At 43.3% G+C, this 17,063-nt stretch overlaps 2 protein-coding genes across 4 annotated transcripts in view; both read left to right on the top strand.

Moving 5' to 3' along the window:
* Positions 1–2,064, top strand: LOC311009288 (uncharacterized protein). The gene is made up of 3 exons (XM_084003362.1): positions 1–154; positions 703–1,152; positions 1,660–2,064. Exons 1-3 carry the CDS (start codon positions 94–96, stop codon positions 1,902–1,904), a joined length of 756 nt encoding a protein of 251 aa, XP_083859488.1. The 5' UTR covers positions 1–93; the 3' UTR covers positions 1,905–2,064.
* A 1,914-nt stretch (positions 2,065–3,978) lies between these two features.
* LOC311009290 (uncharacterized protein) overlaps positions 3,979–17,063 on the top strand; it is a 77,151-nt gene continuing 64,066 nt past the window's right edge. Inside the window, exons 1-4 of one of the 3 annotated variants that reach the window (XM_084003367.1) lie at positions 3,987–4,184; positions 10,604–10,951; positions 11,588–11,694; positions 11,728–12,474. In XM_084003367.1, the coding sequence (XP_083859493.1) occupies positions 4,124–4,184; positions 10,604–10,951; positions 11,588–11,694; positions 11,728–11,856 (645 nt within the window). In that variant the 5' untranslated portion in view covers positions 3,987–4,123 and the 3' untranslated portion in view covers positions 11,857–12,474. Of the gene's footprint in view, positions 4,185–10,603; positions 10,952–11,587; positions 12,475–17,063 lie in introns of those variants that run through there. The other 2 variants (XM_084003366.1, XM_084003368.1) reach the window with 2 other exon arrangements.

The following is a 17,063-nucleotide window of genomic DNA, read 5'->3' as shown; positions in this document are numbered from 1 at the left end:
CCAATAAACACCAAAGAAGAAGAAGAAGAAGAACCAGCCTGCCCGGAGTCGGTGTCAAACGTCCCATCTCTACCGGGTTCTGTTCTCACCTCCATGTATTGGTTAGGACCCGGGACGCTGGTCCTCGTCCTGCTGAGCGGCGCCTTGAGTGAAAGTGAGTAGAATCCCCTGTATTCTGGTGCATTTGAACGTGGTTTGATACTTTTATTAGCTAGGCTGATGCTAACGTTAGCTCACCGTTAGCTCACCGTTAGCTCACCGTTAGCGCAGCATTAGCTCACCTGCACTCCACTGTAGACAAACAGATGAAGGCTCATCCTGACGGAGCCCACGTTTTTAACCAGGCCCACTGAGCACCAGGACTAACAGACTCAAACACAGTTTAACTGCAGTAACCATCCTCAATGCTACCACAGAACAATAACATCAGTGTACATGGCTGTATTGGATGAACTGTTCCCAACCTATACTCTTGTGTGGTCTGCTAACTATGTCCATACGTCTGTTGGTATGCATGTATGTACTGTTTTAACTGTGTGAGACTGGCTATGGATAACTGAGTGTGTATGCTGCTATGTCTCTATTAGAACTAGTAACATTAGTGCTAAATAGTTTTTAGGTCGTGACATTTCAACTGTCTGCTGTTATTTTACAGCGTCGATCCACGATGTGACGTGTTTCTATTGTCTGGTTTGTGTTCAGACGTAACGGTGGAGATCGGAAAAGACGTCACTCTTACGTGTCGCGGCCCACCGAACGCCGAGGTTGTGATGGTGGCGTGGAGCAGAACAGGTCTCCCCGAGGAAGAGTACGTCTTCTTCTACCGGAACAAACACCAAGCAGGCAAGCATTACCAGGAAACTTACTATGGCCGGGTGATGCTGGAGGATCTAAAGATGAAGGATGGAGACGCCTCAGTGGTTCTGAAGAACGTCACCCTGAACGACACCGGAACCTTCCAATGTCGGCTCGGCCTGAAGAACGGCACCCTGAACGACACCGGAACCTTCCAATGTCGGCTCGGCCTGGAGAACGGCACCCTGAACGACACCGGAACCTTCCAATGTGGGCTCGGCCTGGAGAACGGCCGGCGCCGAAGGAGGAACGCCCCGGACATCTTCAACACCATCAAGCTGATGGTAACAAACCCAGGTGAGTCTGATGGTCAGGAACCCGGGTGAGTCTGAGGGTCAGGAACCCGGGTGGGTCTGAGGGTCAGGAACCCGGGTGAGTCTGAAGACCCGGTCCTTCCAGGTCCTTCAGATAGACTTCTGGTATTCAGAGAACACAGAAGAAGTGTATTTAAGATCATTCAGTACTTTACCATGTCTAGTAGGAATATTCACTTTTTCATTTATTTATTTATTTTGCGTTCCTCAAGACCACGATGTCGTATTAGGACCATTGGTTAAAACAAAACAAACGGAGCAGAGAGCTGGGCGATATTATGAGAGTATTAACTGTACGAGTTTATAAAGTCCTATCTTTAAAGAGGACATAACTCGCTGTGCATGATGTCTGTGTGTGTTTATATTCTATATTGCTGTTTAAATCAAATTGACTATTTCCGTAAATATTTGGTCAACTATTGAATATGACCTGTTCCGTATGGGGTGTGTTGGTTTGACGATGATGATGTCATGCCTGTCTCCTCCGTAGGTCACACAGGGCCACGCGAAGGGATGGAAGGTAGCGAGGATGTAGGAGACAAGGATGGAGGGAGAAGTCATTGGATACCAGCTCTGTCCGTCATTGGTGCGGTGGCGGCGGTGGTGATGGTGGCGGTGATTGGCTTTGTTATGTATCGGCGCAGCCGAGGCTTATGGGTACAGCATGTCAGTGCTGGATTAGAGTCTGCTGAGATGGAGGTCTTTAGCCCGGCAGACTCTCCCGACAGTGAGTGAACATGCAGCTTAAAGCTCTTTGATTGGTTGGAATGACTGCATATTAAATTAGTGCAATAGAAACATTATTTAAAAAGTGAATGTAGAAGTGAATGGACTTTGTGGGAACAACACCACTCTAGCACTGACTCAAAACAGTGGACAGGAGCATGCTAGAACCCAGCTAAGTAGCAATAATGAAGCTATGAAGAAACGGGAGGATTTCACCACCCAAATCTATGTAGCACTATCACCAAACGACTATCGCCCCATAGATCTTCTGTGCCAGTGCATTGAGCAAGTCAAAGACTGGATGTGCCAAAACTTCCTACAACTAAATGAGGACAAAGCTGAGATAATTGTTTTTGGTGCTAAAAAAGAAAGGTTTAAAGTAATTCAACACCTTCACTCTCTGTCCCTGAAAACCTCAAACAAAGCCAGAAACCTTGGGGTTATTATGGATTCTGATTTACATTTCGACAGTCACGTTAAATCAGTAACAAAAGACAGCACGTCGCTCTTCCAGTATTTCAAAGGATCTGCCCGTCTTGGAATAAAAGGATCTCTTAAATAATTTTTCACTTCCACAGTTGCATCCGAAGTTGCACTTTGCACAATATGAGTTTGGTTCACTCGACTGTCAAACAGATCCCACAAACTCTCTGCTGATGGGGATGTTGATGCTGCTGATGTTGATGCCGATGGTGTAGGTGATGTTTGTGAGCCTGAGGATGAAGCTTGTGGGTCTATTTTGAATGCAAAACAGCAATTACTTTACAGTACATATCTTACATATTACTCTTTACATTATGCTACATCATGCAGTACACAGAAATAAAAACAGTACTCACCAGGTGTTAATGTAGCAGCACGTATCAACGAAGCACACTCACAAATAAGTTTCTGTTCTGCTTCATGGGCCTTCTTTGGGTTTCCAAATGCAATGGATTTAAAACGTGGGTCCAGCAATGTGGCAAAGGTTAACAAGGTGGACGTTTCATAGGTGCCACATCTGGTTTGGATCCCATCTCTTAGCAGAGTGCCTAATGTACCAAAGAAACACAAGCATTAATTATAACATTTAACATAATGATATGCATGGTCACATCTGGCATTGATGTTATTGCAACATAGCCTACCCATTTCAAGAGTCGGATTGTGTGTTGAGCCCCTCATTTTGTCGTTGACGTTATGTTGGATCATTCGGTAGAGTGGAATAAGCTTTGATGCAGAGACTCTTTCCTCCTCGGACAGCTCCACAGTTCCAATTTGAATGGTCGAAGAAGATCCAAGCACTCAGAAATGACCTCACATTCATAGTTGTTCAGAGGTGCTTGGTCTGTAGTCAGACAGGACAGGGAAGCAGCCACCGTCTTTCTTTCGTCATATAAACGTTGTAGCATGTCATATGTACTATTCCATCTTGTTTCAACATCTTGAATGAGTTTAAGGGCAGGCCTGCCCATACGTGTCTGCATCTCGGGGGTTAGAACTCCAGGATGAGTGCATCTCAGGTGGCGCATCATTGAGGATGTATTATTGCAATAGGCAAGCTGCCTATTACAAATCATACACCTCACCTTATTTGGGGTTTCCAGTGTGAAATGCTCCCACACCACAGATCGTGTTCTCTTGGGTGGGACTTCCATACCTAAGCCTCTGATCTTATCTAACAATAAAGTATAATATAATACTAATATCTAACAATAGGCTATATTACTAATTACAATATCTAATAATAATACTAATATCTAACATTATATACTCACTAATTCTCTCTCCCAAACTATCAAACTCTCTCTCAAACTCAAACTATCTCTCAAACTATGTCTCAAACTCCAACCACGAAAACCCTCAAAGAACTTGTGTTTCTGCATGGTTTTTAAGCTTTTGAGATTGTTAATTGAACCAATAGCACTGCAAACCATGGCACCTGTCGAAACTCGGCGATAGCCGTTTCGAACCATAGAGGCGTTCCTTCAATCACTGAACTACAGTCACGTGACATGGGCGTCTCAGAAGCGCTGTTCGGCACATCGTTTCGAAACGTTTCGATCCGGGACTTCAGAGCCGGCACGTCCGTTTCGGAAGTTACATCACTACTCCGAAGCAGAGGTATCGCGGGTAACATCACTAGTGGCAGCCCAACAAGCGTGCGATACTGGGCAGCGGCGCGTCCACTCGCGTTTAAAATCGCCCCTGTGGACACGTACCTTTAGCCGGGTTCTGTTCTCACCTCCATGTATTGGTTAGGACCCGGGACGCTGGTCCTCGTCCTGCTGAGCGGCGCCTTGAGTGAAAGTGAGTAGAATCCCCTGTATTCTGGTGCATTTTAACGTGGTTTGATACTTTTATCTTCTGGAACATGATGTGATGTATCATAGAGGGGGCGGGGGGTATAATTTTGTATTTTGTGTTTGAATAAATAAAGTTTGTAAAATATATGGGTCCATGATTTTTATGTCTATGCCTCTATTAGAACTAGTAACATTAGTACTCAATAGTTTTTATATTTTTAGTACATGTGACAATGACAAAGACCTATTCTATATTGTATAATAATGTATTCATATTTAAAAAACACATGGTTTTAGTGGACTTCCGGTTTGAATGTCAAGACAGCGCTGTCTCAGTCTCCCGCAGCGATAACTTGAAAACTTATATTTTCGTCAAAAACCCCACCCGACTAAGACTGAAAGAGCTTGCATCCAAGCCCTAAACTATTTAGACGAATGCCGAGGAAGAAAAAAAGATCCTATAATGACGGAAACAGAAGCCGGGGCGACCGCCTCTCCGACCGATGATAGCACGGCGCTAACTAGCATAGCAGAGAGCTAGCATTGCCGCCGACTTCAAAACTACATTCGCGACCCTGGAGTCAAGGCTCGACAGAATACAGACAACGATTACAGAGCACGGTCAGCGAATGGACTCACTGGAATCGCACGCTGAAATGCAGGCTCAACGAATCCAAGCCCTGGAGGAGAGGTGTGTAGCATTAGCAAATAGCAACACCAAGCTAACAGCTAAGACTATCGATCTCGAAAGCCGCAGCCGCAGAAACAACATCGGGATAATTGGCCTCCCAGAGTCAATTGAAGGACCCAGGCCCACGAACTTCTTTGCCGACCTCCTGGCTGAAGTACTCGGCGACCAGATCCTTCAGTCTCCTCCAGAACTGGACCGGGCCCACAGAGCGCTCACCGCTAAACCACAACCTCCATCGCTACCAGATCAAGGAGTCGATCATCCGAGAAGCTCGTAAGCAGCGAGGGAAGCTCCAGTACCGAGGGTCACCAATCCAGATCTTTGAGGACTACACGCCTGAAGTCGCCGAGGAACGAGCTAAGTACCGGGCGGTGATGGCCGACCTCTACAACCTGGCACTCCGGCCGACGCTTCTCTTCCCGGCCCGCTTACAGATTACTCTGGAGACCGGCGCGAAGAAGAGATTTTCATCACCCGAGGAAGCCACCACCTTTGCGGCCAAATACCAACAGCCCCCGATACCTGATTAGCTTAGCTTAATGGCTGTTTCTCCCGTGGCTAATGTGAGTAATGCTAATTTAATTTTCTCACAAGAGGAGCTGATTTCGCTTTCAGTCTTTCAATGAAGACGGGAGCCTGGAAAGCCCAAGCACTTTCAAGGACGACATTTTTGAGTCAACTATTTAGTTTAGTTTAAAGGGACTTGAGGACCAATCAGACGGGCTAGGGCCCAGGCCTGATGTTTACCATTTAGCCCAGCTGCTGGGCTATCCTAGCCTTGGTGCTACCTCATTTCATATCATTATATCTCATATTTTAAGTTAGAAAAAGGTTGGAAATATGTTACATAACTAAAAACTGTTATTATAAGGAAAAGGAGACCAACATCACTGTTCAGGTAATGTTCAACTTTAAGTGACCAATGCCCTGCACTTTATTTCTACCTCAGAAATGATCTTTTTTCATTTTGTTTTTGTTTTCATTACTTTATTAGGATACTTCTGAATCACTCTGGGCACTCAAATAATACTGTATAAGTGTCATGAAAATGTGTTTGGGGTTCACGTTCATTAATATGGGGGTTCTAACTGATCATTTAAGCTGCAAAAGCTGAGACAAGTAAAGGAGAGAAGACGCAGAAAGGGAAGTATGACTGTGTATGACTATGTTGGGGTTTAGATTTGATGATTGGGGTAAGGGAAACGGGATGGGGGGAAACGCCTTTACTTGATTTCGTTTGTTTTGAGTTTTGTGTTTTGTGTGCATTCATTTTACATTGTGCTGTTTGTGTACAGAGGATTCCACCCACTGGTTGCTGCTTGCTCCTCGAGACCGACCTGACAATATTACTGCTGGACAGCGAATCATGGCTAATATAACCAAGGGGGGCGCCACTGGTGGTCAGGCTGTGAGGATAATTTCATTAAACACTGGCGGGCTAAACGCTGCAATTAAACGTACAAACGTTTTGACACACGTTAAAAATCTGAATGCTGACATAATGTTTCTCCAGGAAACGCATTTATGCAACTCTGACCATAGGAAACTAAATAGGCCTTGGATTGACCAAACTTTTCACTCTCATTTCAATGTAAAAACAAGGGGCACAGCCATATTAATCCGGAAAAATGTTCACTTCACCTCAGATAAAATAATTACAGATACAAACGGTCGCTACGTCATTGTCACAGGTACGCTATATGAAAAACAGGTAATCCTAGTATCAGTCTATGCTCCTAACTGGGACGACCATAAATTTGTGAGCTCACTGTTTACTCTCATCCCAAATTTAGATTCCCACCTTTTAATAATGGGAGGAGACATGAACTGCGTAATCGATCCGACATTGGACAGGTCCACCTCGCGATCAACTACATCTGTGAAAATGTCCCAGGCTTTTTCCACCTTTATGAATCAATACGGACTCGTTGATCCTTGGCGTTTTTCCACATCCCTCCGTGGAACAGTACTCCTTTTTCTCTCATGCACATCGTTCATTCTCGCGCATAGACTACTTTTTGGTAGATAAAAATCTCATCCCGGAGATTGTCTCCACCCAGTATTTACCCATAACAGTATCTGGCCATGCTACAGTAATCTTAGACCTTCATTTTAGCATGAAGCCAAAGAAAGTTAGATATTGGAGACTAAATCCTCTCTTATTGGCAGAGGCCAACTTTTGTGAGCTTATTTCTGAATCGATTACTTTTTTCTGTGAAACCAATAAAAATAATGAAACTTCTCCGTCCATCTTATGGGACACTCTAAAAGCCTACATAAGGGGTAAAATGATCTCGTTCACGTCTCATGCAAATAAATCACGCAGATCACGGCAAAAAGAGCTAGAAGAAGCCATCGCTGATGTGGATAATTCCCTCTCAGCCACAAATACACCCGATTTGTATAAAGAAAGAATAAGACTCCAAACAGAGCTCGATCTCCTTCTCACTTCTGAAGCTGAACAACTTCTCCTTCGCTCCCGGGGGCTAATATACGAGCATGGTGACAAAGCTGGTCGTCTCCTGGCACAGCAACTAAAGGCAAAAACAGCATCAAATCAAATTACTCAGATAACCGATGATTCGGGCTCAATAACTTCGGACCCAGACAAAATAAATAGCACTTTTAGATCTTTTTTCTCCCAGTTTTATACCTCCGAATCCCTCTCAGATGAAAGCCACCTGAATAACTTTTTTGAAAAGATGGACTTACCTAAAGTTTCACCCGAGAATAATTTTAAATTAGATGCCGCTCTTACGCTCTCAGACATTAAAGAAGCAATACAATCAATGAACAGTGGTAAATCACCAGGCCCAGACGGTTACCCGGTCGAATTCTATAAAAAAATTCTCAGATCAATTAGCTCCACTATTACTAGAAATGTTTAATCACTCATTCGAACAAGGTACCCTGCCACCCACACTTATGCAAGCTTCCATCTCCCTAATTTTTAAAAAGGGTAAGGACCCACTGAGCTGCGCATCTTATCGACCAATATCACTCCTTCCGGTAGATGTTAAAATACTCGCAAAAATCCTAGCTCGGCGACTAGAATCCGTTATGCCTTTGATCATCTCAGAAGACCAGACGGGATTTATAAGGGGAAGACACTCATACTCCAACATAAGAAGGCTTCGGTGTCATCCTCTCTCCATCTTCCTCTAACGTCCCAGAGGCCATAATATCTCTCGACGCCGAGAAGGCCTTCGACAGGGTGGAGTGGGCCTATCTCCTTTTCTCCCTGAGACAGTTTGGTTTTGACAATAATTTTATTTCGTGGGTCAGATTACTCTACTCCTCTCCCGGGGCCTCGGTCTGCACAAACAACCAACGCTCTGCTCCGTTCCCACTTTTTCGGGGAACAAGACAGGGGTCCCCGTTATCCCCATTATTATTTGCGCTAGCGATTGAACCACTCTCAGTAGCTCTAAAAATGGTGGAGGGATTCAGAGGGATTGACAGATGGGGTATAAAACATCAAGTGTCGTTATATGCAGATGATCTGCTCCTTTATGTTAGCGATCCCTTATTAAATATCCCACGCATTCTGACAGTATTAAACTCCTTTGGTCAAATCTCTGGATATAAGCTCAACATATCCAAAAGCGAATATTTCCGAATCAACCAACTGGCCATAGACATACCACCAACGACTATACCCTTTAAATTAGCCAATACAGGATTTAATTATCTTGGCATTGCAATTACACGATCCTTGCGAACAATACGAGAACAAAATTTTACTGTATTAACGACGGTCAAGTCCGATCTACAAAGATGGAACTACTTGCCGCTGTCCCTAGCTGGTAGGATTCAAATTATAAAAATGAATGTATTACCGAGATATCTGTATGTTTTTCAATGTTTGCCCATTTTTCTTCCCAAGTCATTTTTCATGGCTATTAACGACATTATCTCAACTTTCATCTGGGCTGGCAAACGACCAAGAGCTAGTCGCTCACTTCTCTATAGGGATAGATCAGCTGGGGGCTTGGGTTTGCCCAATCTAATGGGCTACTATTGTGCATCCAACATGCATAAAATGTTATCCTGGTGTACGTCCCCTCAAACCAGTTGGTGCCAAAGTGAAGCGGCTTCTTGCTCCTTGTCGCTACGAGCTTTAACATGCAGTACCTTGCACTTATCCCCGTCAAGTCTCTCCTCCAATCCAGTTGTTGTTGGAACACTAAAAATTTGGACACAAATAAGACGCCACTTCGGTTGGCTCACCCCCCCGCTAGCAACTCCGATCTGCAATAACCATTTGTTCGCTCCAGCAAAGACCGACCCACGTTTTTATGCTCTAGAAAATAAGGGCCTTCGTAGTCTGGGTGACTTATACATTAATGATATTTTTGCGAGTTTTGACCAATTCATTTCTAACTTTTATCTTAATAAATCTGATTTTTTCCGGTACTTTCAGCTGCGACACTTTGCGAAAACGCACACGACTTCATTTCCACAGATACCGACTCCCAACGGAATGGACTTGGCTCTTAAAGCCAAGACCCTGTCAAAGGGCCACGTCTCCTATTTTTATAACTTACTATCCCCAACCAGTGAATCCATTCTACATAAGATCAAGATGAATTGGGAGTCAGAACTCCAACTGAGCTTCTCTGAGACTTTCTGGGAGGGAGCAATATGGGCCATTAACTCGTCATCCAGTTGTGCCAGACTCTCATTAATACAGTTTAAAGTCTTTCACAGACTACACTACAGTAAAGAAAAACTATCAAAGCTTTACCCGGACAAAGTTGATGATAAATGCAGTAGATGTTCACAGACCCCATGCAATCTTACCCATATGTTTTGGACATGCCCTAAGTTGTCTGAATTCTGGGAACGATTCTTCAAAACAATCTCCGACATATTAAGCATAAATTTAACTCCAACCCCACATATCGCTATTTTTGGTAAACCTCCAGACAACCTTCGCACCACAAGCATCCAAAACAACGTTATTGCTTTTGCCTCTTATTGCCCGTAAAAGAATTCTGTTGCTATGGAAATCATCTCAACCACCATCAACCAAGGTCTGGTTACATGACATCTTAGGTCTTCTGAGATTGGAGAAAATCAAGTTCTCACTTAGAGGTTCTTCTGACAGGTTTTATACTCATTGGAGACCATTACTTAAATATTTAGATGAGCTACCAGCTCGGGAAGTTTCTCTGTAAAAACTCATTGCATGGCCATGCACAAACTTACCCACTGGTGCCAGCGGCCCCCCAAAAGACTGTTCCCTCTAAGACACTCCAGAACAACAAATTTGTTTTGATGATTGAGGAGCAAGCATCCACTACAATCAATACTAAGATCTACTGTATAATGATCAGCACTAGCACTTTATTTTTGTATTGTAATTTGGTATTTTCTGTGTAGTTATATGTGTTTTTTTGTTTTTTGTATGTGTGCATTTTCTTTCTTTCCTTGTGGTTTGTGAAATATTTTCTCTGATATACTTAATCATAAGTTACCAAGGGAGGGGGGAAGGGGGAAGGGTGGATGGGGTGGGGGGGTTGTTCGTCTAAGTTAATTTGTTATAAAAAGAGAGAGAATACTTTTTTGTATGTATTTCACGACTGTGACTGTCTGGCATTCGATAAATAAAAGTAAAAAAAACACATGGTTTTGTAGCATCGGTAGGTCGTGACATTTCAACTGTCTGCTGTTATTTTACAGTGTCGATCCACGATGTGACGTGTTTCTATTGTCTGGTTTTTGTTCAGACGTAACGGTGGAGATCGGAAAAGACGTCACTCTAACGTGTAGCGGCCCGCCGAACAGCGTGATTGAGCTGGTGGCGTGGAGAAGACCAGATCTCCCCGAGGATGAATTCGTCTTCCTCTACCAGGACAACCGCCAAGCAGGGGAGGAGTACCAGAAAACTTACTACGGCCGGGTGATGCTGGAGGATCCAGAGATGAAGGATGGAGACGCCTCGGTGGTTCTGAAGAACGTCACCCTGAACGACACCGGAACCTTCCAATGTCAGCTCATCCTGGAGAACGGCCGGCGCCGAAGGAGGAACGCCCCGGACATCTTCAACACCATCAAGCTGAGGGTCACGAACCGGGGTGAGTCTGAGGGTCACGAACCGGGGTGAGTCTGGGGGTCATGAACCCGGGTGAGTCTGGGGGTCATGAACCCGGGTGAGTCTGGGGGTCATGAACCCGGGTGAGTCTGGGGGTCATGAACCCGGGTGAGTCTGGGGGTCAGGAACCAGGGTGAGTCTGGGGGTCAGGAACCCGGGTGAGTCTGGGGGTCAGGAACCAGGGTGAGTCTGAGGATCCGGTCCTTCCAGGTCCTTCAGATAGACTTCTGGTATTCAGAGAACACAGAAGAAGTGTATTTAAGATCATTCAGTACTTTACCATGTCTAGTAGGAATATTCACTTTTTCATTTATTTATTTATTTTGCGTTCCTCAAGACCACGATGTCGTATTAGGACCATTGGTTAAAACAAAACAAACGGAGCAGAGAGGTGGGCAATATTATGAGAGTATTAACTGTACGAGTTTATAAAGTCCTATCTTTAAAGAGGACATAACTCGCTGTGCATGATGTCTGTGTGTGTTTATATTCTATATTGCTGTTTAAATCAAATTGACTCTATTTCCGTAAATATTTGGTCAACTATTGAATATGACCGTTCCATATGGGGTGTGTTGGTTTGAAGATGATGATGATGTCATGCCTGTCTCCTCCGTAGGTCACACAGGGCCACGCAAAGGGATGGAAGGAAGCGAGGAAGTAGGAGACAAGGATGGAGGGAGAAGTCACATGATGCCAGCTCTTCCCATCATTGGTGCGGTGGTGGTGATGGCGGCGGCGGTGGTGGTGGTGGTGAAGATGGCGGCGGCGGTGATTGGCTTTAAGTATCGGCGCAGCCGAGGCTTAGGGGTACAGCATGACAGTGCTGGATTAGAGTCTGCTGAGATGGAGGTCTTTAGCGTGGCAGACTCTCCCAACAGTGAGTGAACATGCAGCTTAAAGCTCTTTGATTGGTTGGAATGACTGCATATTAAATTAGTGCAATAGAAACATTATTTGACAGACTGCTTGTTTTTAATGCATCGACAGATTTCTTTAATTGATTTCATGCTTTTGTTAAAGCTGAATTTATATATATATATATTTATATTTGCTTTAAGGATACAACAGGCTTCCTGTGGATATTTGCCTTTTTGTCCATAAATGATCATTAATTTGCCAATAACGACATTTAACATAAATGTCTCAACAGGATCAAATCAATGTATTTTTATGTAAATGTTCCTGACGGCAGTGAAAATGTTTGAAAAGCTAAACAGCAACTAATTTTAACAACAGGATGATGGAAACCTTCCGGTGATCCCCATCCTGCCGGCTGAATACTGACTACAGACATTTGTGTAAAAGTTAGAACGATTAGACAAAACTTTTTTCACAACTCTCAGGGAAAGGTCTGTGAAAATGATATACATTTATACAATAATGCTCGTGTCTGTACTGAACTCTTCTTCATGTCTTTTAAAGGTTTCATGTTTCTATCGGAATATTTTTACTTTTTCACATTCTTAAAAAACAAATAAAAATAAATTCCACTGAAAAGTTGAATCATTGTGATTATTGTTACTGATGCACAAACGTGTGAGCATGGTTTTCATTGTTGGCAGATTAACAGGGCTTGAAGACCTCCGGCACGGTGCCGGAAATCCGGCGTAGCAATATTTTGGTGAAGTGTTTTTTTTTTTTTTTAACTGTAACCAGTCGTTTAAAGTGATAGTTCCAACTACCAATGGTACTCAAGGTAACCAAGGAGTTCTAGCCAATCAGAGCAGAGTAGGGCGGGCCTTAAGTTTCCAGGCACCTCGGACCGGGACAACGTAGCCAGAGCGATTGATAACATCAGCCCAAAGGCAGCCCTGCACACTTTTCATTCAGACAAACTAATGCGACTGCCACAGTTGTTAGATTTCATCAATGAGACCAACATTAATCTAATAAAAAGAATTTAACCAGCCAGCGGCAAACCTCTAAAAGCGTGCGGATAAGTTACTTGGCTCGTTTTTCTCCCCCGGGATGACGACAGAGGTTGGCCCTGGGCGATCAGATCAGTAGACCGGCGCTGCCGCCGCTGTGACAGCCGTTGCCCTGGTCACCGGTCGCGGCTCCCACAGACTCTGCACTGGATTAAACTGTGACTTTCTCGCATGAAAAATATTAAAACTGTGACGTGTTAACAGCGCTAAAGCCAGAATTAAAACAGCTTTTAGCAGCTTTACTGCTATTGCTGTCGATGCTCATAGGCGTAATTTATGGGGGGGATGGGTGGGTTGCAACCCACCCAATAATCCAAACCAGCCACCACAACCCACCCAATATGATATCACAATTATTGATATTGAATGTTCAGCATTATAATCACAACAGTGTGGTAGATTTTCTCAATTTACCAGTAAAAAATAGTGACGTTTGTCTGTGCCCCCTCCCGCTCTGAGATTTGGTTTCGCCCACCTTGCCGGACCTGCGCTTCTCTACTGTCTCTCCCGGTCTCTCCCGGTCTCTCCCCGCATCAGCGGTGGTATGAAGAAAGCACGCGAAAAAAAGCAAAAGAATAAAAGTATCTTCCCAACAGGAGGTAGCTACTGCTAGGGCTCCAGTGCCACCACTCACGGTTGCCCCCCCCCCCCCCCCCAGCCGGCGAGTTCGACAGTGCGTGCGCGTATAGCCCCGTTCACATACGTCGCTACTCGCCCGTCACTCGCTTTCTCGCTGAATTCTACTCGCTGGCAAAAAAAAACTCACTGCCGCCGGCGGCGACTTCAAGCGGCAACTCTCTGTGGAACTCTCTGTTGACGGCAACTGTCAATCATCTCTATTCTACATTGTGATTGGTACTCGCTTCACTCGCATCGCAGAAAGTTAAAATTATTTTATCTCCGATCGACCACATCACATCGCCTGTCCTGGTCCACATTCCGCTAGAACACATTCACATTCATTGACAGTTGTCTCTCAGAGATGGGCGAGTGACGACGTATGTGAACGAGGCTTCAGTCAAAACCAAAACACCAAGGAAGGCTGAGGAATAGTCACCCACTTTTATTATTATTATTATCATTATTAATAATAATAATAATAATAATAATAAACGAATTGTGTTTTAGTCATTTTTGTTCTCATCTTTTCTTGAATGCTTAAACTCCTCAACCCCATTTAGTATGTCAACATTTGTATCAGTACCAGCAGTTTGTAAGAAATTGGTCAGTAATTGATATGTCATATTTTGTTTCTCAGAATTCACCAAATTGATGCATTAAAATGAAATTATTCAAAATTTTCTCCCGGGGGGGCATGCCCCCGGACCCCCCTAGAGGATGACAATCCCCCCACCATAGTCGCCAAAGATCCTGTGGGAAACACTACAAACCCATTTATAATCGGGACAAAATACTTAAAGTTAGAGACAATTAAGGACCATGAGTCCAACAAGAACACTTGCACACACTTTAATGTGTATTTTGTACACGTTCAAGACCCATTTTTATGCATTTTCTGAGTCGGTCAACTTTATTTTAGGCACAAACTATATATCTGGGCTGATAAACCCAAACCTGCCGCAGTGGCTGGTGGCCAAAGAATATATATATATATATATATACACACACCTGCTTCACAGGTGGAAATCTCAACCACCCCAATGTTCAACTCAAAGTTACGCCCTTGGTGATGCTAATTTCTGAGGTATTATACGTTAGCATTAAGCTAGCGGACTTTATGCTTAGTGATACTGGCTGTGTGTGTTTTGAATGTTGTTTCGAACTATAATGTGGGTTTACTCTCAAAGTGCACCAGATTAATTCATTTAGATTGCAAATGTTCAGAATTTTCTTCTCCCCAATGCATAAAAAAATTTCAGGCACAGGATTTTTTCCTGCTTCAAGCCCTGGATTAATGTCTTTTATACGTTTATATACAGTATGTGTATGTATATGTGTGTGTGTGTGTGTATATATATATATATATATATATATATATGTATATACATATATATATATACATACTATGGCATGCTATTCAGGAAATTAATCTTTGAATATATTGAATGAATGTTTGAATATATGGATTGAATCTTTGATATCTAAAAAAATAGAGAATATTGAATGAAATTCAAAACCTAGTTGTATACTTTTCATCAAAGTGATCAGTTATCAAAGTTCTGAATTCGCTGATTTTACAAATGGCATCAGTTGAAATATTTCAGTACTTTCTTGAATTGGAAAACTTTTTTGCTACAGGTTGTAGGCCTACTCCAAATGACACTAACAGTTTGGAGACTATATCGCGTCACCTTGAGGATCATATTTCCATTATTGCGACATTCATGGTGCTTATGAGTAATAATGTTCAACAAAGCATTGCTGAAAGAACATTATGCGTCATTCTTGAAGGAATTTACGAGTCTCTAAGGGAGATGTCGGCGGAAATAACATTCCAGTTGGAAGTTGATGTACAAGCGCATGGCATGGGTACTCATTCTGCAGCTCAGAGAGGAAGGCCGAGGTAAGTAGCCTATTATTTCAAGTGTATGGAGATTGAGGCTGATTGAGGCTGATGCAGGCCAAGAGTAATCTCTACTTAGTAGCTACATGGAACAATAAAGAAGTTACAAACGTTTTTATTTATATAAAAATATTATATTTTTTTATATTATTATTTAAAATATATTATAGGCTGCAATGTAATAAGACAATGTATTCACACTGTATGAAGTAACACATAAACCCAGAATGCTCAGCTGATTCACATGCGGGACTTAGGCTTTAGCTGGATGGCCATATCTCGGATGCTGTCTGTAAACATCCGAACACTGTACAACCACAGGACACAACTCGGTCTGGTGCACTATGGGAGTTTCACTGACATTGCAAATGTCGATCTGGATCGACTTATTGCTGAGATTCTCAGACAAACACCCGGTTCTGGAGAAACCTATGTCACTGGTAGTTTGAGAGGATGAGGAAATGCCTTCCTGGAGATCAGGGTCATCAGAGAGGTATTCTTCCTCAAATAGGTCAAGGTATGTACTACAAAATAAAACAAGAATACTCTGTAATTAAGGTACAAATATGATGTTTGTTCACACAGATAGTTGCATTACCACAGGACAAAGAATTTCCATGATGGTTCAATAACTTGAATTGTCTTGAGTGGACAGTGAATTATTTTAAGGTGTAATACCATTTGACTGCTGCCTGTTGTAAACAGCGCATAACAAAATCAGCAGCTGGGTTGTGCGGCAGTGTGTATATTTGTGCTTATGTGACCACTATGAAACAATCAGAAAAAAATTTCATATTTCTCTGATTCACCAGTTGCCTTGCAACCACTGCTCACTCTCCTGGTTCAACCTCTATGTCACTCTACCACTGCTGCTCTCTCCCTTTCTCTTACTCAATGAAGTGGTGATAACTTGATCACATGGCTGATACACAAATGAAATAGCACAGACCCACGGATGTGCTTGCATGAAAGTACACGCGTCTTTGGGCGGGCACAGGTTTATTTGTCAGTCAGAGTGGTTCATATCAAAACAAATCCAGAGGGAGTGCAACTTTCTTCTCTGTTCAGGACACCATGACTCCACAATATTTTTACATAGGAAATAGCTCTTTGCTGAAAATACTGTATGAAAAGAGATGAAATATTCAGAAAAGATGGACCTGTAGGGTGTGCTGGATGAACTATTGCCAGATGCACTGGGTTGAGTGGGACCATGGGACACACCGGAGGTTTTACATCTCGCAGAGATGTGATGCCTGTTGCTACTAGCATTGACAGTGGGGCCAACTGACAAGCCATGAGTGTTGCCACTGGAGATGGCAGGAGTTCCACTGGAGATGGTGAGAGTCTCATCAATAGTGGTGACACCAGCACTAGTGGACATGGTGAGGGTGTCGGCTGGGATGGAAGGTGCATCAGTGCAAATATCTTGGGTAGCAAAACACCACATAACTTCGTCACCACTGGAGATGGAAGGGGTATGACTGGAGACGGAATGGGCCCCAGACGTGAAGATGTCTAGGACAACATCTTTGGAAATTTCAAAGTGTGCCAATGACTGACAGTTACAGTCATTGGCACACTTCCAATGACTGTAACTGTAACATGGAAAAGTAACTTATGAGTAACATTTAACTCAT

The sequence above is a fragment of the Eutrigla gurnardus genome (genome assembly GCF_963514095.1).
Source record: "Eutrigla gurnardus genome assembly, chromosome: 23".
NCBI lineage: Eukaryota > Metazoa > Chordata > Actinopteri > Perciformes > Triglidae > Eutrigla > Eutrigla gurnardus.
This window is presented reverse-complemented; position numbering and strand designations above follow the sequence as displayed.

Coding starts and splice junctions, on each gene's coding strand:
- LOC311009288 (XM_084003362.1), top strand. CDS start 94: ATGTATTGGTTAGGACCCGGGACGCTGGTCCTCGTCCTGCTGAGCGGC. Junction 155..702: donor GAGCGGCGCCTTGAGTGAAA/GTGAGTAGAATC, acceptor GTTTGTGTTCAG/ACGTAACGGTGGAGATCGGA. Junction 1,153..1,659: donor GCTGATGGTAACAAACCCAG/GTGAGTCTGATG, acceptor TCTCCTCCGTAG/GTCACACAGGGCCACGCGAA.